At 42.9% G+C, this 26368-nt stretch overlaps 1 protein-coding gene across 1 annotated transcript in view; it reads left to right on the top strand.

Moving 5' to 3' along the window:
• The first annotated feature begins 6479 nt into the window (after positions 1-6479).
• Positions 6480-26368, top strand: part of Trank1 (tetratricopeptide repeat and ankyrin repeat containing 1) — an 86946-nt gene continuing 67057 nt past the window's right edge. Inside the window, exon 1 of the mRNA XM_051203067.1 lies at positions 6480-7134. Coding sequence (XP_051059024.1) covers positions 6725-7134 — 410 coding nt within the window. The 5' untranslated portion in view covers positions 6480-6724. The remainder of the gene's footprint in view (positions 7135-26368) is intronic.

The raw sequence follows: 26368 nt of genomic DNA, 5'->3' as shown, positions 1-26368 counted from the left end.
ACATACATAAAATCTCATACTCCTATTGCAGTACTTTGATATGATTGATAGCACGGGTTTGTTTATGTAATTATCATAAACATGTGAACAATGACTAACAGATACGCTGTCCCTAGGTACTTACAACTTCATGGCACTGTTATAAATGTATGGAACCATTACTACATTGCAGAATGCCATCAACTGAAAAAAGTATATCACTGCATGATGTCTGACAAGACATACTCTATAATCCCGGTCAGGTACTTAAGTTTCTTTCCTTTTAGTTGTTGGACTATCTGGGTCTGTGCTCTTTGCTTGGTATAGTGGCCATCATGGCATAGCTCAATTACTTTTTTGTTGTTGTTTCTGATGATGTTTTAGCCTGCCTATATTATATTCCTAAGACTGTTTTCAGTTAAGGGAGATGGGCTTACTATTCTTCAACTGACCATTTATAAGTGAAAAACAGAAGGATGTGTGGGCAAGAAAGTGGTAGTAAGATCTTGTAGTAAGAGGTGAGCCACCGACTCAGAATAGACGTCTTGATGCCTGGTTGAGTAATTTTCCTACATTTTCAAATCCAGGTAATTTTTTTTGTATGTGTTTGTGTGTGGGAGGTACATGGGTGTGGGTTACATGTTGTGCATGTTTGTGTGTGTATGTGTGTTCAAGGGAATGTGTGCATGTTTATGCCCATAGAGACCAGAGCTTGACAATGGATGTCTTCCTCTTTCTCTCTCCATCTTATTTTTTGAGACAGGCTCTCTCACTGAACCTGGAACTCACCAATTTGGGTAGGCCAGGTGGCCAGTGAGTTCCAGTGGCCTGCCCATCTCTGCTTCTTCAGCACTGGGATTTATACGTGTACCTAGTTATGTCCACCTGGGGATTTGAATTCAGGTCATCATGCTTGCATGGCAAATATCTTACCAACTGAGCTATCTCTAAAGACTCCAAATACCTGATCTTTCAGCCTGTCTCGTCTGTCTGTGATGGACAGTAAGAGCAATGCATGAGCATAGTCAGAGAGGAAGAGTTCTGGAATAACATGTCTTCTGTGGTCTAGAATTTTCCTCGGACATCATTCACTCACTCTGTCCAGTGTAAGCGGAGCCCTTTACCTAACAAGACCCTCTGTTCTTGAGAAGAAGCGGACAGCCGTCTGTTGTTAGGGAATCGGTCCTTCAGGGTTCTGTCCCTGTCCTTCCAGTCAAGCACTTTTTCTCCAGCTCTCGATAAGACTCGCAGTTTGATAGCTACAGCTATCTCCATCTGGTCAGCTTTCCAATAATGTTTCAGGCCTCTCAGCAGTGTGAGTAACACGGACAGCTGCCTGATGAGTCAACCCTTGCTTTGGCTCTGCAATCTAAGGCTGAAAGAGAGATGTTGGATGTCACAGTGCAGATGCTTAGCAGCGCTCAGACGTAGGTGTTTGTGGTGGGCAGGAGCCACACAATGACATGATGGGGCACATTTCAGCAGAGGCAGCTCTTTCAACCACTGGAAGAGAAATGGGAACACCATAGTGGAATGAGTATATATATATATATTCTTCATGCCCTCTAGTACCATATAAAGGCTTTGTGTGTGTGCACGTGCGCATTTCATGTATATCTGGGTACACAAGGATGTGTGCCCATGGGTGTGGAGCCCAGGGGTCTACCTTGCGTGTGGCCTCCTCAGGAGCCTCTCCGCTTGCATTTTGAGTCACAGAGTTTTACCAGGGCCTGGGGCTCATGACGAGGCTAGTCTGGATGGCCAGTGAGCCTCAGGAACCACCTGTCTGGAATTTAAAATGTGTGCGTCCATGCTGGGCTTTTTATGTGGGTACTGGGTCCTCAAGGTCCTCATGCTTGTGCAGCAAGGGCTTTATCAACTGAGATATCTCCACAACTCTCTCTCTGTCTCTCTGTCTCTGTCTTTCTCTTTGAGACAGGGTCTCAGAGAGCCAGGCTGATCTCAAACTCCCTTAAATCCCTTATCTACCTGCCTCTGCCTCTGAAGTGCTGCAATTACAGGTGTACAACACCACTCCTGGTGAGAACTCTTTTTCACATGTGTGGGGTATTCATGTGTTTGTGTGCATGTGCATTCGTGTTTGCATGTGTACGCATGTTTATGTGGAGAACAGACCTCTGGTGTCTCCTCGGTGGCTTTGCACCTTGTGTATTGAAGCAGTCTCTCACTGGATCTGGAACTCATTGATTAAGCTAGTCTGGAAAGCAAGGTGGGTGGCTGCAACACTGGGGGTTTGAGATGTGACTATAACAATGGCATAAGTTCTCTTTCCCTTCTTCACAACCGTGACCACAGAAAACCATCCTGTCAATCTCAACAACTTTGACATCTCTCTCTCATCTTAGGTGAAGAATTTATATATCTTTTCATCTAAAGGGAACATTTTATGGCTTTGCTTTGACGTATCACAATTGCTGGCATCCTTTTCCTTGTGCTTTGGGGCTATGATTAAGGGTAATAAGGGCTACTTGAGTACAAGCACCGAGAGTCCTACTGATAACTAGGAAGGATGCTAAGTGCCTGAAGGATGGGCAGTGAGGACCGTGTGGACCAAGGGATGACTCACACTTCGGGCTGGATGGAACAGGATGGCCCAAGATTTCATCCTGTTGAACGGTGCCCAATTTAAAACTCACGAAGTTTATCTCTGGAATTTTCCATGTAACATTTTTGTGGTTGGTCGTGGGTGACTGAAACAGTAGGAAGCTAAACAGTGGGTAAGAAGAAGATGTCTACTAGATTATGAACACCCACAGCCCTATTGTTACTCAGCTTCACCACTTACCTATATTAGGATGATCTTGTTTTATCTAGTCTGATTAAGTGTTTTAATTTTAAACAATTAGTCATGGGAGAATGGCACTGGTGGAGATCAGTTGATTCCCTCATTCTACCACGTGGGATGGGGACAGAACTCATGTCGTCTGGCTTGTCTTCAGTTGCTGGGCCATCTCGAAGGCCCACTTAAGTATTTTAAGTCAAATACTCAACACAGTAAAATCACCCTTCCATTGCTTTGAAGAACAAAGCTTATTTCTGGCAGAATTTCTGTTTAAAAGACGACTACCACCGAGAAGATGGCCACCGAGGCAGGGAGATGGCTCAGTGGTCATGGGCACACATGTCATGGGCACACATGTCAGGAGACTCACAGCCACTGCTAACTCCACTCTAGGGGGACCTAATACACACACACACACACACACACACACACACACACACACACACTCCCTAAAATTAAATCTTTAAAGTTTTAATTTAAAAAAAAAATCACCACAATGCTATTATTATATATAACCCAACTAACAATAATTCCTTAATATATAGAAACTTAACCTGTGTTCAGTGTCTTTGTCTTAAAATGTATCTTTACAGTAAGTTTGTAAGAATCAGGACTCAAGGTTAATGTGAGGCATTTTGTTGATATGTATGTCATTTAACTCACATATTCTGTTAGAGTTTCCCCTTCATTCTGTCTCTCTCCTTTCCAGGTATGTCTCCTTCCCTCTTTGTGGAATCAGCTCTCTCCTTTACCAGGGATTGAACTCAGGTCATTAGGCTTGGCTGCAAGCACCTTTATCCATTGAGCCATCTCACTGGCCTCTTGGTTGATTATTTCTTTTTTAACATGAGAGAGAGAAATAAAAAGCATGGATCCTTATTCTTTTATGTTTCATGGACTCTCTTAGCTGATATTATTGTTCAATGTATAAAATGTTGGGGTAACAGATAAAATTAATGAGTTATAGTCATCAAAGCATTAAAAATTGTAATGTAACAATCACCTTCTTTTAGATTTCCTTTTACTTTTTGGCATGAGGTCTATTTGACCAGGCTGGTCTTATTTGTCTGTTCATGTAACCCTCAGCCTCTCTGGAGCTTGTGTTTATCAATACTTTAAGGAACAGTTAACTGCCATGCTATGTTATGCCACCTATTTGACAAACAGTTTTCTCTCTGTTGGTTTTCAGTGTTTAGAGATACTTTTAGAAACGCAAATACAGTTTTCAGTTATGTTAAAGGCGTGCATGTTTCCTAAGTTAGAACTCTACTGAATAGGATGTTTATAAGGAAGCCTTGCTTGCGTCTGTCCTTGCTGCTCCACTGGTATTTCAAAGTAGCCATGCATCACAGCCTTCGGTTTCTTGTCATTGTTTCTTTCAGAAAGTGTAGATCTCCAGATCTTTATCTTGCTCCAAAAGCAGTACACCGGGGCCGCTGAGACGGCTTAGTGGTTAAGAGTGTGCACTACTCTCTAAGAAGGCCAGGGTTTGGCTCCAAGTACCCATGTTGGTCATCTTACGACCCATCCATCTGTCTGTAACTCCACTCCAGGGAATCTCACTCTCTCTTCTGGCTTCTGTGATCACTTACACGCAAGTGCACTTCCCCACCCCCCAATACACACAATAAAAACACATTAACAAACGATAGCATTCAAAAGTACCATGTTATACACAGTTCCACCTAGATTTTGCCACTTAAATTCCCTGGATTCCAACCTATGGAGTTACATGGAGATGCCCTTCACTCCTGAGGGCTCCGCAAGGCACAAACATAACAGTTTACACACTCAGTTCTTTATTGATGGGCATCCTGTTCCCTGGTCTTCATCATAGGCAGCAGACATGGGCACAGAGGCCCTCGGAAGCCTCTGGGACAAAGCGTGTCAATATAAAGAAGTTTCTGAGGAGCAGAGTATCAAGAGAAGAAAGAGTGGCCGTTAGTTTGTGAAAGGAGATAAGGGAAGCTATGCAATCATGAAAAGAAATGGCATGCCAACAAAGTAATGCTCCCAGTAGAAACAGTTCTTGGAAAAGTAAAAGTCTGATATAAAAACCGTCACTGAGATGAATTGGAAAATAAGGTTGAGGATATTGCTTATATGTTAGAGTGTTATCAGCTGTTGGGAGACAGAAACAGGCAGATCTCTCTGGTCTACATAGTTAAGTTCTAGATTAGTCAAGGCTACATAGTGAGACCTGATCTTAAAAAAACCAAGCAAGCAAACTAGAGAAGAAAAACAACAAAAATGTCAACTGGGACAATGATGTTTTGAAAATTAAAGTACAGAATCACAGGGGCAGTTCTGGAAGCCCAATATCTGAATGGTAGGGTTATCCAAGAAAGGAAAAGATTGAAAACGGAGAAGAAATAACCAACAAGTTCATTCAGGAGCTTGAATGCTAAGAATGAAATAGTATATCCAGTAGCCAGTACAATGGACGAATGGGCCCACATCTCTGCAAAGCACTGTGTAACTTCAAAACATTGAACAGAAAAAGAAACAAAAGAGGCCAGTAATAGAATGTTTTTAGCATTTTCAATAATTCTGGAAGCTCCAAGTCATTGGAGTAAAATGATTTATGATTCAGAATTTTATACCCAGATAAACTAGATGCCAAGGATGAAAGTTTTTTGATTAGCAGTCTCAGAATATTTACCAGCTATGGATAGCATATAAAACTGGGAAGAAATAATCTTAACAAGTAGTAATCAAATACATTTACAGACATGAGCACAGCCTTTAAATAAGCATCAACTAAAAGATGTAAAGGTGACTGCTCCAGGGGAGAGCTAGGTAGGAAGGCCGCAGGGGATTGATTTTTTAACAGTACCAACATCTCACATTGATAAAAATTAAAACTTTTTTTTTTTTTTAAAAAGCAAGAACTACTTATGTGACGATTTTGAAGAGTATAACATTGAAATGGACAGAAAAGTATAGGGGCACATTTTAACTCTGCAAACTCTTACTCTGATGCAGAAAACCCGTTAGGCCTTTTGGAAATGGGGATTGTGAGGTTGAATAAAAGTAAGTGTGTGTGTGTGTGTGTGTGTGTGTGTGTGTGTGTGTGTGTGTGTACCGAAATAAGTTAGAGCTAGGGAGGATATATAAAGTCTCCTTAAACGAAAGAACTTGCAGTATTTGGAAACAGCAAACTTCTCAAAAATTTTACTTGATGATACAATCACCTGGAGGGCTTTAAAAATTGCACCCTGGAGACATACCCCATGACAATTAAATTAGAACAAAAGGCAGGCACCAGTATTTAAAAAAATAAAAAAAAAAAAATACCACAGAATTAGGGAATTACTGGAGTACAGTGTTTGTGTGAAGGATGAGCCAGGACCCGTAGGCTAAAACTGTGGAGTCTAACGGCCCGGCTATAGGTAACGGGGAGACATGAGGGATGTAAGGGGCAAGTAATGACGGCATAGCTTGGGGGGTTGGAATAGAAGAAGACCACGAAGCGGGGGCTTGCTGCGTGCCTCTGGCCCCTCCGCCTTCCGCCCCTCGACGTGCCCCAGGCGCTGGTCCAGGAGGCCCATGAGCCACCAGGAGGCAGCGTGCTGCGGCCGCGCCCTCTGATTGGGTCGGGGCTCCTGGAGGGTGGGGACGCGAGTCGGGTCCCCTCAGTCTCGAGGACCACCCGGTGGGGGGCGGGTGTGCATCCCGGCTGCGGAGAGCGGGACTTCGCGGCCCTTCAGCCAGGCTCCTGGACGGCGCCCGCCCGCCCGCCCGCCACCCCGCGTGACAGGAATCCGACAATGACCGAGGCGACGAGCGTCTCGCAGCTCGGGGCTTTGTTGCCCGGTCCGCTCCCGACCTCCGGCGACGGCGCGGGGGCGCCGGGCGCGCGGTGAGTGCGACGTCGGCGTCTGAGGGGACGACGCGGGAGGCCCGAGGGAAGCGCGCCGCGCGCCGTGTGCGTGCCGAGCCATGGCTTCCATGACCGCGGGCCGCCGCTGGCCTCCGAGGAGACGCAGCTCGCGACGGGGCCCCACGCCGCGGGCCCACTCTTCTGCCTCGAAGCTCGCGGCCCCGGAGGCCGGGCCTCCGCGCCGCGGGCCTCTCCCGCGCGGCGGTGCGGGACGAGACGCGCTCCTCGGAGCGAAGGCGACACCTTCCCCTCCCTCCGCGCGGCGACACGTGACAGCTCTCGGGTCCCCGCCGCCGCGTGGGAGCGCGGACTCGGCCTGCGCCGCGCTTCCCCAGCCCGTCCCGCACGAGCCGCGGGAAGCAGCCTCCCGCCTTGCCCCGAGCCCGGAACGCGGGGCCTCCGTGTCACCTCCGCTCGGGTCGGGGCGACGCCGGCGACCCCCGGCCATGTGGGACCCGCGCGCGGCCAGGTGCGTAGCTGGTGGGGGGCGCTGGGGGGCTCTGCGGGCCGCGAGTCCCCGAGGCCCCGCGGGGTCGTTCACCGCCCCCTCCCCCCGCCAGACCGCGGCCTGGCGCGGAGAGAGCGCGCGGCGGCCCGGCCGGGGGCGGCGCGGCCCAGCGGAGCTTTCCCTGCGGGGACCACCCGGGGGCCTCCGTGCCACACTGCGGGCCGACGCATCCCGCGCTCCGGCCGGGCTCGAGGTGCGCGGAGCCGCGCGCGGAAGGCAGCGCGGGATCGGCGGGGGAGCGGGGGAGCGCGGGGAGCGCGGGGCCCGGGCCGCCCCCTGAAGGGGAGGCCTCTGTCCTCCATGCCTGCGGCCTCCGCGGCCCACCCTCCGCAGCCGGCCCACCCGAGTCGCAGAAGCGCGGGCTCAGCCTGCGGCTCGGCTAGACCGGGTTGGCCCGGCTCCTCCTCGGCCTCAGCCCGCGCTCTTGCCCTCGGGCTGGCCCAGCCGCCACCAGCGGGGCACTCGCTGGTCCCCTCGCTGCCTCTGCTCGCTGCTGCTGGGGGCGTTTCTCAGAGGCAGGCAGGCTTGGGGGCTGCTGCTTACAAACAGTTCTTAGGGAGGTGTGCAACTTGAAGAACAGTAAATAGGAACATGTAAGAAGAAAGGAGAAAGAGAGAGAGGGCTGTGAGATCCGCAGGCTGGGGACCGGCTGCAGCTCAGTTATCATTGTCCCGGTCAGTGCTGCTTTAGCTGGAACGGGTGTGCTAAAGAGGCCCCTTGCACCAGCATTTATCCCCAGCTGCCTAGTGTTGAGCTTCTCCAGTGCCAGGCATCGTTTTGATTTTGAGCAAAGGCTATCTATCACCCTGTCAGGCATGGTCTTTTGTTGAACATCCTGTTTGGTGCTTTCTAGAAAGTCCCTTCTTGTAGAAGGATCAGAAATTTGTTTTAACTGTTTTCCTATCAGGTCTGTTTTGTAGGACTGCAGGATGAATTCGGTTTTTGTGCCTGTACAAGATAATGAGTTTCATGATGACATGAATATTACTGTACTTTGCATGTCCTTGGCACCGCCTTGATTGTCTCTGCTCCCCTCAAATTGTTCCCCTTGTTTCACATCTGTGTATGTATGTATGTACATATACACATATCTGTGTGTATATATATATATATAATCTAGATTCTACATATGAGAAAATATACAGTATTTGTCTTTTTTACATTTAACATATAATAGTTTATTATTTCAATATTTCATGAATTTTTTTGTATATGCAGTGGATTTAAGAATTTTAATACATATATGTCATTGTGTTTTGCTCATATTTACCCCTCATCAGTCACCTTCCACTTACTAAATTTCTGCCTTCACTGTGTGTGTGTGTGTGTGTGTGTGTGTTCTAAATTTGGATTGTACATGTGAGAGAAAACAGCATTTACCTTTCTGAGTCTGCCTGATTTTGTTTTATTTGATGATACCATTCATTTTCATACAAATGATGCCATTTGATTCATTATGGATGAGTAAAACTCAATTGTGTGTATGTACCATTTTCTTTATCCACATCTTCTGATGAGTGTCTAGGCTGAGTCTCTCTATCTTGGACATTGTGAGTCCTGTTGAACTAAACATGAGTTTGAGAGTATCTCTGTGGCTTGCTGACTTAAGATCCTTCGGGTAGACGCCATTGAGTATCTGGATAATATGGTAGGTATTAGTGAGTATCTGGATAATATGGTAGTTTTTGAGAAACTTCCACACTGATTTCTGTAGTGGGTGCACCCACCTCTAGCCCCATATGTCCTTACCAGCTTTGTTGTGAAGAATGACCAAAGTGAAATGGAATATCAATGTGGTTTTAATTTGCATTTTCCTGATGGTTAAGAATGTTGAATGCATTCAACATATTTATCGGTCATTTGTAGTTCTTCTGTAACTCCAGTTTCAGGGCTTCTGATGCCCTCTTCTGGCCTTCTTGGGCATTGGTCATGCATGTGGTGCATATTCATGTATGTATGTAGACAACACACACACACATACACACACACAAATGGAAATAATTAAGTTTTTAATTTTGGAGTTCTTTACTGATTTCTAGGAATTCTAAGGAATATTCATTATCAGATTTGTATAGTTGAAGAAGGTTTTCTCCCGTTCTGTGGGTTATTTTTTCACTCTGCTGATTGTTTCCTTTGCTGTGCAGACATATTTTAATTTCATGTAATACTGTTTGTCAGTCAGTGAAATTATTTTCTCAGGTATTGGATCTCTTTTCAGAAAGCCCTTGCTTTTCAGAGTGTGTCAAGGCTTACATTAGCCTGTTAGCGATCTAGTTTCATTTGTCTACATGTGAGTATACAGTTTTCCCAGCACCATTTGTGGAACCTTTGTTTCCAATGTACATTTTAACATGCTTGCCAAAAATTAGGTGGCTATAACTGTGCATGTTGATTTATGAGTCCCCTATACTAATCCGTTGGTCTGTGTGTATGATTTTTGGACCAGTACTATATTGTTTTTGTTAATATAATTTGAGCTCAGGCATTGTGATAGTACACCACTGTTCATTCTACTGACAGTTGCTGTGGCTCTCCAGGGTCTTTTGTGCTTCCATATAAACCTTTGATTTTTTTTTTAAAATTCTACAAAGTATGTTGGGACTTTGATGGGGATTGCATTGAATCTGTAGATTGCTTTCAGTAATACATCAACGTTCACTCCTCTTAAAATCTGTGATCATGGGAGATCTTTCCATTTTCTATTATTTTCTTCAGTCAGTTTTACAATGTTTTCATTATAAAAAGGTCTTTTACCTTCTTGGTTAGTTTTACTCTTAGATATATTATTTTTTGGTGTTGAAGTATTGTGGATGGATTCCATCCTCCTGGTATCTTTCTTTGCAAGTTCACTATTGTTATGTAGAAAAGTTACTGAGTTTTGTATGTTGATTTTGTGTCCTACTTTGCTGAGAGGATTTATCAGGTATCCGAATTTTTCAAGTATAAGATGATGATGTTTACAAATAGAAATATTCTAGGCAGTGGTGGCACACACCTTTAATCCTAGCCCTGGGGAAGCAGAGGCAGGTGGATCTACAAAGCAAATTCCAGGACAGCCAGGGCTGTTACACAGAGAAACTCTGTCTTGAAAAACCCAAACCAAACCAAAACACCAAATAGGGATATCATTATTCTTCCTTTCCCGTGCATCTTTCCTTTTTTCACACCACTTTAGTTAAGACTTGGAGCCACTATGTTGAATGAGAGCAGGAGGGATGGACATTCTTTTCTCATTCTAGATTTTAGAGAAATTGTACTTAACTTCCTTCATTTAGTATGATGTAACAGCTTTTATTATGTACTCTCTCTGTTCTTATTTCTTTGGGGCTTTCATCATAAATGGATATTGAACTTTATCTGAAGGGTTTTCTACATAGGTTGAGAGGTTGAGGCAATCGGATGGTTTCTGGTCTTAGGTTTTTTTGTGTGTGTGTGTGTGTGTGTGTGTGTGTGTGTGTGTGTGTGCTGTATTACACTTACTGGTTTGTGTGTGTTGAACCATCCTTGTATTTCTGGGATGAAACCAACATGGTCACTTCTTAAAGTGTTGGTTCAGTGTGCAAACATTTTATTAAGAAAGTATGCATCTATATTTGTCAGGTCCATTGTTTTCTTTGTGTCTTTAGTTTTGGAATTCAAAATAATTCTAGCTTGGCGGAATGGGTTGGATGCGTTCCTTCCCTTCCCATTTTATGGAGCAGTTTGAGGAGCATTGTTGTATTATTAGCCTTTTAAAGGTTTGGGAAAATTCAGTAGAAGTCCAGTCTTGGATTTTCCTTTGTTGGGGGGGACTCTTTATTACTGTTTGAATCCCACTGATCAGTATAGATTGTAGCATGAATAGTAAAAACCCAGAGACAGATTTTGGGGTTCAAGCTGAAGATCAGAAAAGCAAAGCAGCCAGCCACTAGCTCTTATCTCTACCTCAGGCTGAATTGGGTGATCCTGTCTCCATGAATCCTCAGAGGCAATATGCAGACTGCACTGTTCTCCACCAAGCCTCAGACTGCAATCCCTGAGTTCCTGTCTCCTCCTGCTTTATATTCCTCTCTGCCCACCCAGCCTTACCACTCTTGCCTCCGTCTTCCTATTGCTGGGATTAAAGGTGTTTGATCTCAAATGCTGAGATCACCTTTGTGGGTGAGCTCTGTTTCTCTTTTACACTGGATCAATTTCGTGTAGTTCAGTATGGACTTGAACTAACAAATCCTTCTGCCTCTGTCTCCTGAGTTCTGGGATTAAAGGTGTATACCACCACTGCCTGGTCTTTATGGCTAGCTAGTGTGGCTGCAGGTATTAAAAATGTGCCACCACTGCCTGGCTCTATGGCCGTGGCTAATTTTGCATTTTAGTCTCCAGTTGCTTTATTAGATAGGTCATGAACAATGTATCACCACAATAGATTAAGGTTGTTTATATCCTCTCAATTTTTATCTTGGTAAGTCATCTGTCTGTCCCTAGGAAATTATCCATTTTGTTTAGATTTTCAAATCTTTAGGAGTTGAAAAATTTTACTTTAAAGGATCTCCTGATGATTCTTTGGATTTTATTGACATCTACTACAATATGTCCCTTTTCATCTCTAATTTATTAATTTGAGTTCTTATCTCTTTTATGCCTGTTAGTATTTATCTTATGAAATTGGAAGCCCAGTGTTTGGAGTTCACTGTATTTACAATTATTCTGCCATCTTGAGGGATTTTCTCCTTTTATACTATGGCCTTCTTTATTTCTCAGACAATTTTGTCTTGCAGTCTACTTTTATTTGATATCAGAATATTCACACTAGCATGTTTATGGCTTCTATTTACTTACTATACTTAATGTGCTGTGGGTTCTTGGGCATTGTGGTCATGCTTATGTATTTTTCTTCCCTTTCTGTTTGAATGCTGCATTACCCAGAAGTTATCTTCCATCCCTGATAGTCCAACATCTGCCTCTTTTAGTCTATTGGTGACTTCTTCTACTTAAAACAAAATTGACTGAAATTTAATCTCTAACATTTAGTTTTATTTATTTTAACTTTATGTGTGTGACTATATTTTCTGCATGTATATATCATGTGTGTGCATGATGCCAAGGAAGGTCAGAAGAGGGTCAGGTCCTCTTGAACTGGAGTTACGGATGGTTATGATCCACTTTGTAGGTGTCAGGAATAGAACTTGGGCCTTCTGCAAAAACAGTAAGTGCCCCCGACCACTAAACCATCTCCAGCTCCACATTTTAAACATTTCCTTTTTTTTTCCCCCTCAAAATATCAATTTCATTGGTAGGTTTTCCATGCTTGCTGCTTTCTTTCCCATGGTGCTGATTTCCTCAGGTTTGAACTGGTCCTGTCCTGTAGGTGGAACTGCCAGTCTTGTGACATCAGTGGTGCCTGGCTCACTTTTCAGATAAGCCCTTTTTCAGATGCCCGTTCTCTGTGGGGAACCATGCAGCCCTGTGAGGCGTGTCCCTTTGTGCTGTGTTGCCTTCTGTATGTCCACGCTTCTCAGTTGTCTTCCCTCTACTTTGTGATTGCCAATGTTTTCTACTGTCTTTGAATTGTGATGCATTGTTTGTTAGCCTAAATTCTCATGTAGTACCATGCCATGTAGTTGGGTTCTTGAGTCTAAGTATCTTTTGTGGGTGTTTAAATCCTCTAGAAGAGATAGAGATGGGGTGAGTGTTTGTGACACGCCCTCCCAGAACTGGGTTTCACTACCACAGTCCTATGGGTTTCTAAGTCCATGTTTTTAAACCAAGACCGGCTGCAGAGCCATTTCCACCAACCTACATGCTTACACGAGCCTAAAATAGAATCAAGAGTTTCTGTATGGTAATTTTTTCACAATGATACTTATATTTGACTTTTGTTTTTTGAGTTTTCAAGTATATCTGACCTTTTTAAAAAGCTGGTCACAATTCACTAACAGGATCACAGTCATTTTATAATGAAGGCGTTGATAGTTATGGGTGCATCTGGATTAAATTTCTCAACCCACAGCAAACAGGCCTAGTTCCTGTGGAATTCTAACTTCTGTTTGCTGGTTGGTTCTCATTTCCTGTGGTCTTTGCTCTCTTGTTATTTTATTGTTGCTTCTTGGGATGAAATTCCTCTTAGCTGTGAAAATCCAGCCTGCGGGGGTTCTATTTGAGGGCGGTAGAGAGACTCTGAGGACTCTTAAGAACTGAAGTGGAGCTCGATGGCTGGCTTCCTGCACTGGTTAGTGCTTTTTTCCTCTTTTCCCAATATTTATTTATAATTTTGAAATGTGTATATGAAAATAATTGCCTTTTTGCTTTTCTTTCCATTTTTCGAGACAGAGTTTCTCTGTGTAACAAACAGCCCTGGTTGCCCTGGAACTAGCTCTGTAGACCAAGTTGACTTCGAACTCACTGAGATCCTCCTGCCTCTGCCTCCCAAGTGCAGAAATTAAAGGCGGGACTACCACCGGCTGTCTGAACATAATTTTCTAATACTATGTGTAATGAGCTATGTCATACATAAACTTATTTTTATAGCTTATGTGTGTATATGCAACTTTATAGTATGTATATATTTAAATTATTTGCTTTTTAATAACAGCAAGGAACAAGATCCCTTTGCTTTCTTAGATGAGGAAGTGGAGCTGAAAAGTCAGTGCTTTAGCCTCAGAAAGAGCTTTTTCAGCAGATTTCCTTAAGAGTGCAGAATGTTACACACACACACACACACACACACACACACACACACACCCCAAAGATAATACTTTTAAGTTACAGCCAGAGATCAACAGTGGAGACAGAGCTGGGGAAAGTGTTGGAAGAAAAAGAGCATTGCACTGGATAGACAGGTACTTCTGTAATGGAGAAATGTCACTATGCTGAAACCAAGAATGGTGTTCAGCACTTGACCATTTTCCTTGACCAGACATTTTTCTTGATCTTAAAGTGTGTGGAATGAATATAGTCTTGTTTCTTTCTTTTGTTAAAAGTCTGGAAGGGTAAATGATCTTTACCTATGTTATCCTGGGCTCAGTTTGCTTGAGTTAGCTCTATCCTTTGCCTAGATGTTGTATACTTTGCACTCACCACAGCCTGCTTAACTAAACTCCATGAACCTAGTGAGCTCACAGGACTGTGTGTCTTTTGTGCTCAAGGCAAATCTGAGTTTATCAGTATCAGCTTTTGAAGGTCAAGTACCATTTATGTAGACTCTTGATTTGCTCAGCACTGGGTCTTCCTGACCTCGAGGGCATCACTGAAAGTGTGTAGGATTTCTAGTCTGAGAAACAGGGAGGACAGCTTGGAGGAAACAAGACTAAGGATGCATAGTACAGCAAACACAGAATCACTGGCCATCTTGATTCATTGATAATGTTCAGCCGCTTGTGTATAACCAGGGGTGAGCAGGGGTAGGTCCAGGGTGCTTCCAGGGCCCTCTCCTTTCTTTGTAAGTGGCCTAGGCCACTCATCATGTGAGCATAAACAAGGAATCAAATACATACATACATACATACATACATACATACATATGTAGAGCAGGTATGTGTGTGATACACATATGCCATAGCAAGTATGTGTGTGTATGAGAGTCAGAGCGCAAGTTTCTGGAGTTGGTTCTCTCTTTCCACCATGTAGGTGGGTCTTGGGGATCAGACTCAGATGTTAGGCTTGGTGGAATGTGTCTTTATCCACTGAGCCTACTTCACTCACCCCAGGAAGTGATCTTTAAACTGCACTTTGTTCAGAAAGCCAGCAGTCTGAGAAGACAGTGGGTTACCATCCCAAAGATTTGTCTTCCACCTCATCTTGAGCCAGCAATTATTGTGGGAAGGAAAAAAAGGCTTCCAATCATGTCGAAGGTAGCCATACCACTCTGAGCAGGCCGTTGGCCATGTTTCTGCAGTCCTGTGTTTCCTCATTATCCTCTCTGTGTATTAGGGGGAGGATTTGCTTGGATTACATCTAGACTGAAAGTTAGTTCAGAACAAACCATTATCAGTGTGTGCATGTGTGTGTGTGCTTGCCTATATGTGGGTTCTTTCCCACAGAATGTAGTGCAGACATGGTATTATAATACACTGTGAAGTGAGCCTGTCACTTTGGTCTTCTCTATCCATCAGGACCTACTCTGTCTGTGAAGCACACACATTGATAATTTCCAGAGCCCATTTAAGCCTGAGTGCACTGACCAGGTACTAAGTGTGTTTTTGGGACTTTCTCTCCAGTATATTCCTTTATACTTGTTTTAAATTTATGTTTGACTTTTTTGTTTTGAGTCAGTTCTGATCCCCAGAGATACTTGATGGCTCTGGTTTGAGCTAATAAGAGTATACATGGATGCTTTGCATGTGATAGAACATACTTTGTGCTGGGCTTAGATGAGTGGGAATGTGAGCAAGCGCTGAGATTGTAGCTCCTCAGTCCTCCCAGGAAAAAAATTGGAAGTCAGTTTTAAGCTGTATCTAGTTAGAGGAAGAGAAATTCAGGCAGGCAGGATGAGAGGGGTCAGGAGGGAGAGAGGAAGATTCTAGATTAAAGGACCAACTATTTATTAAGAGTATTAGTCAGTGTATTATTAGTCAACATAATATTGATGTTTATACTATGAATATAAACATCAATAATAATAGTTTATCCTGTGCCAGCCTGTGTGTAGACTGTGGGCTCTGGAAATCAGCAATGTGTTTGTGGGCATGTGGATGTGTTCACATCCTGTAGCCTGTAGCCTGGCCCATGATCACCTCTTGTCTGTCTTGAAATAGGTGTAGATGCATACTTTTTTCTGATTCTTTGGGTTGATTTTCTTTGAGGATTTGCATTTAACTTTGAAATTCATTCTTTACTTTGAAATTCTAGTGACTAGTCCTTCTAGTCACTGTCACTCTATGTACTCCTTGTCTTGCTGAGGGATAGTGAGCAAAGGTTTTGGTTTCAGACTAGAGCTTGTGCCTTTCAAGGAGGATTCCTTCCTATATGTCTGCTTCCTGACCCGTCAAATTGGAATAACTCCATGTCTCCTTTATTGTCTTTTTTTTTTTTTTTTGGTTATATTTCCTGGAAAGTGGCTGAGAATGGTTTAGCACAGGGCTGTCAGGTAGGAAGTATGCAGCATATTTCCCTGCTGTCCTGCAGCTGCTTTGGATTACTCTTAGAAGTACTGAACAGAGGCGGGGGGGGGGGGGGGGGCCGGGGCAGGGGGGGGTAGCCAGGGTAGCCAGTATGGGGCTCATGCAGAGGCTTTGTAGGCTGTAGCAGTTGGAGTCCCACCGTCATTTGTTATGCTCTTTCTGTGATTCAGTGGCTATATTTAGCAAGGTGGCCCATTCACTTCCTAAAGCAGCAAGGAGGAGTTACCACAAACAAGGGATTTACCAGAAGCTTCACCTCTCACAGTTCACACAGCTCAAGAACACTCTCCCCATTGCTAAACCACTACTTTGATTATTTTATTTAGTTTTAGGGATGTGTGTGTGTGTGTGTGTGTGTGTGTGCATACATATAAGTGCAGTGCCTGTGGAAATGAGGAGAGTGTGTCAGCTCCTCTGGAGGTGGACTGTGTGAGCTTCCCAATGTGGGTGATGAGAAATGGACCCAGGTGCTCTTAAAGAGCAGTGTGAACTCTTAACCTTGAATCAGCCTCTCCATTCCCATTTTATTATTTCTTAAATGTCCTTGTAGACACACACACACACCCTTAAGTTCTCCAAATTGCTTTATTCACTTTAATGGCATATTTTGACAGTTCTTACACTTTATATAGATGTACCTCTTTATTTTTAAATATCTTAGTATTGTTCTGTTCTAAGATGTACCACATTTTACATAAATTTATCTGTTGCAGTTTGCATTTGAATGGTTTTTGCTTTTACAGGGAATCATACAGTGAATAAAGCATATTTGAAGAACAAATTCCCAACGACCGAAAGCTGTGCTCCAAGTTTGAACATTGAGTGTTTCTGTCGACTGATGCTTTATCTGGCCACCAGTGTAGGTGAGAGTGACTGCCACACTCCTGCTGACCTCAGTGCTGTCAGCTACTTCATGGTCCCCTGATGGACAGGAGCTGTGGTTTTCATGGACTCATGTCTGTCACTTTCCTTAGGGCTCCTGCTTTTTAGTGCCATTAGAATCCCCTTCCCAAATGTGAGGGAAGATTACCTAAATTGTTTTCTTTTTCTTCACTAGAACTGTTTTGAATTCTGGCAATTCAGCAATCGGTAAAAGGCTAGATTTCTTTCCTTTACTCATTTCCCTGTCTCCAGTAAGGCTAAGTAATTTTTACTTCTGATGGTTCCTTCTAGATCTTAAAAATGTTTCAGTTAGTGTTATGTGTATGTGTGAGCACATGTGTATGTGTGTGTACATGTCCATGTGTACATGGAGGCTGGAGTTGACATTGGGTGTCTTCCTTGATCACTGTCTCATTGAAACTAGTGCTCACTACTCGGCTGGACTTTCTAATCATCTAGCTCCAGGGATCTGCCTGTCTGCAGCTTCCCAGTGCAGGTTACAGACACAATGGCACTGTTGCAGCTCTTTAATGGAGGTGTCAGGAATCTGAACTTAATTTGTCATGCATATGTTGCAAGTACTCTACTGACTGAGCTAGAATCTATATATAAACAAATGCATATTTACATTCTTTTAAAAAATTTTTTCGAGACAGGGTTTCTCTGTAGCTTTGGAGCCTGTCTTGGAACTTACTCTGTAGGCCAGACTGGCCTCGCATTCACAGAGATCTACCTGCCTCTGCCTCCCTGGTGCTGGGATTAAAGGCGTGTGCCACTACTGCCTGCCATGCATATTTATATTCTTCAACAGTTGTCTTCTTATTGTTTATGTATTTTTTATTTTACAGAAAAGGGGCCATAATACAAACAGTATTCTGTACCGGTTTTCTTCAGATATATTTTGAAAATGATCCCATATCAGCACATAGAGATGTTACAGAAGTACTTTAGTAAAAAATATTGTATACTATGTAGTTGTGAAAGGGGTATGGTGGCTAATGTAAATTGTCAACTTGAGAGAATCTGGGAGATAAGAGATGGGCTTCTGGGCATGTCCGTGGGGGATTATCTTGCTGCCTTAGTTGAGGTTGGATAACTTGTGCACTGTGGTTGGTACCATTTCCCCAGGTGAGCGCCTGGGTTGTGTTGATGAGGAAGAGAACTGAAGCAGCAGCGTGCATATATCCCAGTCTCTTTCCTTACTTATTGTGCCGTGTGACCAACGTGACCAGCTGCTTCCAGTCTCCCCTACCTGAGCTCCCTGCCATGATGGGCTACTATATAGTGTGAGCTGTGAGCTAAAGAAACTCGTTCTCCGTAAGGGACTTTTGCCAGGTACTGTTTAGTTTGCTAAACGAAGTCCTCATTGGGCAGTAAGGTAGGTCCCAGATTGAAGCTGTATGTGTGCCTCTCCTAGAGCATGGAAGACAGTCTAAAATTTGTACTTGTATATTTTCAATGCTTCATGAAAGATGGGACAACTGAAGCACTAAAGGCACTGATGGAATGAACTTTAGCAAATATGTGCACCGGTGTGGCCAGCCAGCCTTCATCTAAAAACTTACTCTAAACTCCTTAACTTTCTTAGCAGGGTTTGTTTGTTCCTTGTGGCTAAAGACCTAAAGTTCCATGTTCTTTCTATCATCTGTGAACCTATTTATTTACTCTATTAAAAAAAATTTGGGTGTGAGTGTTGGTCTGTAGACATATCCATGTTTAGTGCCATGGGAGTCCAGAACAGGGCAGCAGGTTTTCCTGGAATCTGGAGTTACAGATAGTTGTGAGATATCATGTGGGTGCTGGAGACTGGATCTGGGTTCTCTGGAAGAGCAGGCAGTGCTCTTAACCGCTGAGCCATCTCTCTAGCCCCTGGACACCTATTTCCTGTGATCCTTCGCCTTCCAGGTGTGTTGTATTAGGGCTAGCCCTTTCCAGCTTGAAGCTGCAGTGTGTTTCTTGCCCTTTGGTATCTCCTACTACTCCTACAGCTGCAGAATTCTCTGCTTTTACAGATCTTTGTAACTAAATAAGGTTCTTCCACACATGCAGGGTAATATTCCTGTCTCAAAGTGCACACAAATACATTTCTTTGGCTGTGTGATGTATTCACAGGTGCTGGTCTGGTAACTAGGGTGTGGACATTTTTGGAGCATCCATTATTTGGCCTACCACAGAGTGTGAAGGGGAAATTTCTTTTTCTGGTTCTACCAAGTCATGATTCATTCCTTTTCGGTTTGTTTAAAAGCTACCTTTATCCACAGGGAATTATTTGATGCCATATAGTTACTTCTGGATATTCTGTGCTGCTCCATTCACATGCTTGCTCTTTTACCTGTTACACCACTTCAAAAATATAGGTACGTTTCTAAAGCACATTAAAAATGCTAAATAATATTTTACCTTAATATTTCTCCTATTTTTGGCTACTCTGGCTTACTTAATCTCTTAGATGAACCTGAGATATATTTTAGTAATTTCTTTATACATCTTTGTAAAAGTTAAAAAATCATATTTGGGACTGGTGAGATGACTCAGCAGGTAAGGGCAGAGTCAAACTTAATGACTTGAGTTTGATCCCTGGAAGCACATGGTGAAAGGAGGGAACCAACCCGAGAACCAACCCTTGCCAGTTGTCCTCCGACTGCATGCATGTGCCAGAGCACAGCCCCCATAGATAAATACATGTAATGACATTTTAAATCAAATTTTGTTGAAATATAATCATTGGCAAAGGAAGACCTGACACTTTGTAGTCATGAATTTCCCCAGACAGAAATGCAGGGCATTTGTAAAAGCGGGGGCTGTGATAGGTGAGTAAAATTTATTTTACTTTTCCTGTCTTGCAAACTTAAGAGTGTTCATAGATATTTAATAAAGATTCTCTTTAACAGTTCCTATAGGACTTACATGTATATGTTTACTAAATTTAGCATGTTGTCATTCTAGTTTTTCTTTCCAAATGTCTTTCCTCGGGTCAGACGGATACAAGTTACTTGGTCCTGTGTTAATTTCAGCTTGTAAACACCAAGTCCTGCAGCAGTGTCAAGTTAATTAACCTCCCTAGGAGTCCTGCTTTTGCTTTTCTCACAGGGTGAGCTGTTCCATTTGTAATCTGAAATTTAATGAAAAACATTTTGAAGTGTTGCTTAGCCGAGGGACAAGAGTGAGTCAGTCTGAGGTGAGTCAAGTCCTAGTCTGAGTGTCAGGGAACATTTGCGATCTATAAATTGACTCTGTTGAAAATCTGCACAGCAACAAGCCAAGTCCAGAACAAACCAGTAAAATGTTAGGCCTTTCCCATCCAGTGAACAAAGACACAAACGGACAAACACCCAAATTGATTCGTGAAACCATGTCAGAACGTCTTCTTCATGTTTGCTTTGCAACATCAGCAGTGGAGTTTTGGATCTCACTTTAGTTTTGCCGGTCATTACTAATCTTTTAAAGGGACTTAGGTAGAAAAGAAACTTAGTAGTTGGAGAAGCTGTGGAGTAGTAAATGCATGTCTAGTTGCAAATGCTCTGGGTACAGAGTGGGCATGCTCTAGATGTGGGTTGTTTGCCCAGGACAACCTATGACTTGCACATTTTATTCCCAACTATGAAACAAGCAGTTGTTCCAAGAGAACTTAGTCCATGATCACAGGTGTTACTTGCTCTACATTAGGCATGGTCAAAGTGGAAAGAAGCGTGGTGCTCAAGATGGCAACAGGGTGGTTCAGAGAGCACGGAAATATTCAGCCCTGGCTGTTCAATATATTGGTTGCACAGGGGGTGCAGACTACATTTTCCACTGAGAAAAACAGTATTTTTGACATTTTGCATGGGTGACAGTTCTCCCCAGAACTGCGCTCCCCAGTAGGACTTTTCGCTGTTATGGAAATAGTTTAGAACCACTCTTTTAAAAGAACAGTAGTAGTAGCCACTAGCTATGTAGCCATGGAACATGTGAGATGCCATTAGGGTGATTGAAGAATGGGAACTTTATGATGGAGAGATGTCCCAGACATTAAGAGCACTTGTTGCTGTAGCAGAAGGCCTGGGTTGGATTCCTAGCACCCACATGACAGCTCATATCCACCTATAATTCCATTTCCAGGAAATCCAATCCCCTTGGGTACCAGGATCATATATACATGCAGTCAAACACTTATCACATATAAAAATACATACTACAAATAATATGGGACAGCATTATAGCTAGACAGAATGGCAGTAGTTAGAGAAAAGTCACTGTGTTGTGAACTCTAAGAAATAGCTATGCAATAAGGACACTGCTGTTGGAAACCTTCCAGCTCCTGTCAGGCTTCTCTTTGAATAACCAGAGACTGACCTCCTCCCTCCCTCAACTCCCATTTCTCACCAGTGGGACTCAAGGTCTACTTGGGTGACTTTGGGAAAGTTTTCCTTATTTATAAACATTGAATAGTGACAGTCAGGTAGCTCTTCTTGTCCCCTTCTTCCTGCCTTTAGGATAATGCTTAGAGTGTCAGAGGCCTTCTTGATCTTGAAGAGGACAAGTGTGATGACATTCACAAAGCCAGATGGTGTCACAGAAAGATGACATTTGTCCAGCTTCCCATCCAGCTTCTGGTTATGTGAGAGATTTACCCCTCTTGGTTCAAACACTGTCATATGTTCTGGGAACCAAATGCATCCTAACTGGTGTACACTCATAAATATAAGCCCAGACCTTCTGCATTCCTCAGATCGTTGTCTCCCACTAACTGTCCTGCAATTCTCTGGACTCTGTCCCCTTCCTTCAAGGTTTGACTTTCTGCTTGTTGCTGAAGGACGCTTAGGATCACACAGCTACACATCTCACTACTTAGGTTCATAGCCTTATTCCACATTGCCTGAAGTAGCAGACAGCTTCTCTTTGGAAACTCAGAAAAGTGATTTTTAAAAAGATCCTGTTGCAGGGCTGGCTGGGGTGATGGCTTAGTGCAGTGGTTCTCAACCTGTGGGTCACCCCTGGGCTGAACGACCATTTCACAGGGGTTGCACATCAGATATTCTGCATATCATATATTTATACTACGACACATAACAGTAGCAAAATTACAGTTATGAAGTAGCAATGGTTTTTATGCTTGGGGGTCACTACAACATGAGGAGTTGTATTAAAGGGTCACAGCAGTAGGAAGGTTGAGAACTGTTGTCTTACGGGCTGCAATGCTTACAGTACAGGCATAAGATCTGGGCCCATCCCCAGAACCCATGCAAAAAATCCAGACCCAGTGTTGCATGCTTGCAATCCTAGCTCCAAGGAGGCAGAGATGGGTGGAGCCATGCAGCTTGCTGGCCAGCCAGTCTTAGCTGAATTAGTAAGATCCAGACCAATAAGAGGTTGTGTCTTTTATTATTATTATTATTATTTCTTATTTTACATATCGATACCAGTTCCCTCTCCCTCATTTCCCCCCCCACGCCCCCTGACCACCCTCCCATCCCATCCTCCCCATTCCACAGGGAGGGTGATGCCTTCCAGGAGGGATCAACAAAATCTGTCAAGTCATTTGGAGTAGGCACTAGGCCCTCCAAGAGGTTGTGTCTTAAAAAACAATGTAAAATAAATAAGGTGTACAGTAGGCAAGGAACAACACCCACGATTTTCCTCTGATGCACACATGCGTGGACACCCACTCCTGTGCATGTGAACATGCATGCACATTACCCTACCTCCGAGAAAAAATGCTCCCCACTGTCTTAGAGTCCTTTAAAAACGTCTCTTTAGTCCTTTAAAAAAAAATCTATACTCAGTACTGAACCAATCTCTGGCAGGGAGATACAGTTTGCTTATCAAACCCTTGGCAACTAGAGTGGAGCCAGCTTCTCTTAATGCCAAGGAACTTGGCAGTGGAAGTAGATAATAGAAGCAAAATTGGGCTCAGTTAAGCAGGAACAGCTACTTTAAAGGGCACAAAAATGGCTCATTTCAGCCAAATGGAGAGGATGTCAGCTTCCTAAGTTCTAAACATCATTGTCACTAAGTGTCAACTGTCACATTTCTGCCATAAAAGTTTAATCTATTTTTAGTTTTTAATTACAAAACCATACATTGGCATCATGCTATCTAACAAAGTAGAATCTAATGAGACCTCCTGAAGCTACCAGCTAGTAATTGGTGTCTTTAGAAAATTTATTTCCTGAGCTGCTTACGGCATGTATGAATGACAGGTGTCAAGTCCCTGTCCAGACCCCACTCTTCTCTCAGCTGTCTAGTAGTGACACTGTTTGCTGACACAGTTTACTGACACAGGTCTGATATACTGTTATCAAGTAATTATTTATTAAAAAACAAATCTCACAACAACAAAGCGAACAGTGCCTGCTGATTGAGCTTCAAAAGGTGAGAGTCATATAGTCAATATACTCAGGAAAAGAGTCTCAGTACCAGTCATTAGGAAAATGTGGTTTAAAACCACAAGATACCACCTTGGGTTAAATTAAAAAGACTGATAAAACCTCACATCAAGAAAGTGTTGGTGATTTATGTTTCTGATAGTCTCCTATTGAGAGCATAGACTGAGGCAGCTTGGGAAACAGGCAGTATTCATTGAAGAATGCATTCTCCCCATGACCCAGCGATTCTGCTTCCTGGGATGCTCTCAGATGCAGACTTATCTAGTGAAAGACATGTACAAAACATCCTAAAACTTCATAATTACCTCTTGTTCATGTGTTACTAATAACATCTGTCACATAATGTGCTCATTTTTATGATCACAGGAGTACATGTGGGGTACTGTAAGCCCCAACATGTATGCCTAGTACAGGATGGGTTTAGCTGCTATCTTGTCGGTGGGCCAGGACCCCAGCATGGCTCAGAAACATTTAGTGTCTTCCTGCCCTTTCTTTGCTAAGGTGCATGTCATTCAGTGCTCCCAGAGATGGGGAGGGCTTGATAGGTACTTTGTCAGGTCAGCTTCTGGTATCTTGGCATAGCATAGTGTGCATGAGGAAATAAATATTTTTTAAGTAGAGATACAAGTCAGGAAAATACTCTTTTATTATACCATACTTGTATTTTATCTGAACATCTTTTTATTTATTTTTAAATTAAAAAGCAATCAAAAGCTAAATGCAAAGCAGATGGGGTAGGTGGCATGCTCTGTAATCCCATCATTCAGAAGGTGGAGGTTAGGGAGATCCACAGTTGAAAGATCTAAGTTACAAAGCAAGACCCTGTCTCAGAATACCAAGGGCTGGAGCTGCAAGCTCAGTGGTAGAGTGCTTACTTAAGCCGTTCAGTGCCCTGGTTTCACACACACACACACACACACACACACACACACACACACACACACTCACACACACACTGCTCTGCCAAACACACACACACACATACCACTGCCAAACACACACATACATGCACACATCACTGCCAACATTGTATGTCTCTTTGTGTTTGGTTTATTTTATCAACATACTGCCTTCAAGGTTCATCCATGGTATAGACTATGTCAGAATTTCTTCTTCTTTAAAGGCTAACATTACATTACACTTACCTCACACAGTTGTTACTCTGTTTATCAGTAGATAAAAATTTGTTTAAATTTTTATCTTTAAAAACGATTTATTTATTTTTATTTTACATGTGTGGATGTTTTGTCTGCATGTATGTCTGTATTCTGTGTGTGTTCAGTGCCTGTGGAGACCAGGAGAGGGCATCTCCTGGAACTAGAGTTATAGGTGGTTGTGTTGTGAGCCATCATATGGGTGCTGGGCATTAAACCCCAGTCATCTAGAAGAAAAACCAGTGCTGTTGACCATTGAGGGACCTCTGTAGCCTCTATAGCACATTTCTTTTATTCACTCATCTGTTGATTGTCACTTAGGAACAGTTCTGGTAAACACAAGTATGCAATTTTCTCTATTGTAAGCTGTATCAACTTACAGTTAAATTGAATTTACCATAGAGATTTAAAAAACAACCAAACCAACAAACCAACCAAACAACCAAACAAACAAACAACCAAACAAAAAATCAAAAAAATCCTTTGAAAAAACATAATTGGGGCTGGAGAGATGGTTTTTGTGGTTAAGAGTACTGGCTGCTCTACCACAGGACCTGAGTTAAGTTCCCAGCATCCAGTGGCAGCTCATACCTGTCTTTTAAGTCTAATTTTGGTGGGGGGATCTGATGCCTTCTTCTGGCCTTTGTGGACCCTGTGTACACATAGGGCATGGGCACATATGCAGGCAGAGTACTCATCCACATAAAAATAAGAAAATTGAAACAAAACAGCACAACAAATAACCCTTGTCAGGTTTTATATGAGATGGGCAACACATGTTTTATTAGTCTTTTTTCTCTCCTGAGAATCATCAGGGTTTTCATTTTGCAAGTTTCTTAGGTGGGACTGGGTCTTTTATATCTTAAGATCAGAGAGGAATAGTGTGCTTTTACTAAGAAGTTTTGGGACACATACACTGATTAAATAGCTAGGGTAAACACTAGGTAATGTTTCTTTTTTTTTTCCCCCTTTTTGGGGCAGGCTGTGTCATATATTAATCTATTTCTATTGTTTTATTTTAAAAGTATCCACAGGCATTCTTGCCTCTGTCTAACTGTTCAGTGTCCTGCCTGACTTGTCGGTGGTTTATGTAGAGGACTAGAGGTATGCATAGCTATGCAGTTACAGTCAAGGTGTCAGTACACCCTTCATTGACCAATCATTGTTTTGGCTCTTTACACTAGGTAGTGTGATGTTGTCAGTAGTGTGTGTAATTTCTTTCATAGAGACAAGTTCCTTCTCTGGCTAGCACCAAGCTTCAACTTTTCTCTTTCTCCTTCTGGGGAAGACTCCTGGGGAAATTCTAATTTCTTGGGGACCATTGTTTCAGTACTCTTATAACCAAAGGAAGGAACTTGTGTGACTCTTGGGAATATCGTCTTTCTTGTCAGTCCTCTTATATTCTGAGATCAGTAGACTTCAAGTTGTTTTTAGAAGTATATTCAGGACACAGTTTGTAGAACAAATTCAATCACTTTTAATTTTCTTCTCGACTTGTGCTACAGCATGAGTGGCTGTGAGGCTTTGATCTTTCTGGCCAGTTATATTGGAGTTTTCCATGATGTGGAGTGATTTGTAGCCAAGATGAAAAGTTTTAAAAAATTGCCCGATTTTGATTTCAGTGATTTGTTTTTGAAATGTGTTAAATAACTTACTGCCTTCTGTTTTGGATCTATAGCTCCATTTCAGCGCTGGAGAA

This window comes from Phodopus roborovskii, unplaced genomic scaffold, assembly GCF_943737965.1.
Source record: "Phodopus roborovskii unplaced genomic scaffold, PHOROB, whole genome shotgun sequence".
In the NCBI taxonomy this organism is placed as follows: Eukaryota; Metazoa; Chordata; class Mammalia; order Rodentia; family Cricetidae; genus Phodopus; species Phodopus roborovskii.
The sequence above is the reverse complement of the archived record's forward strand: the minus strand, read 5'-3'. Positions and strand labels throughout refer to the sequence as shown.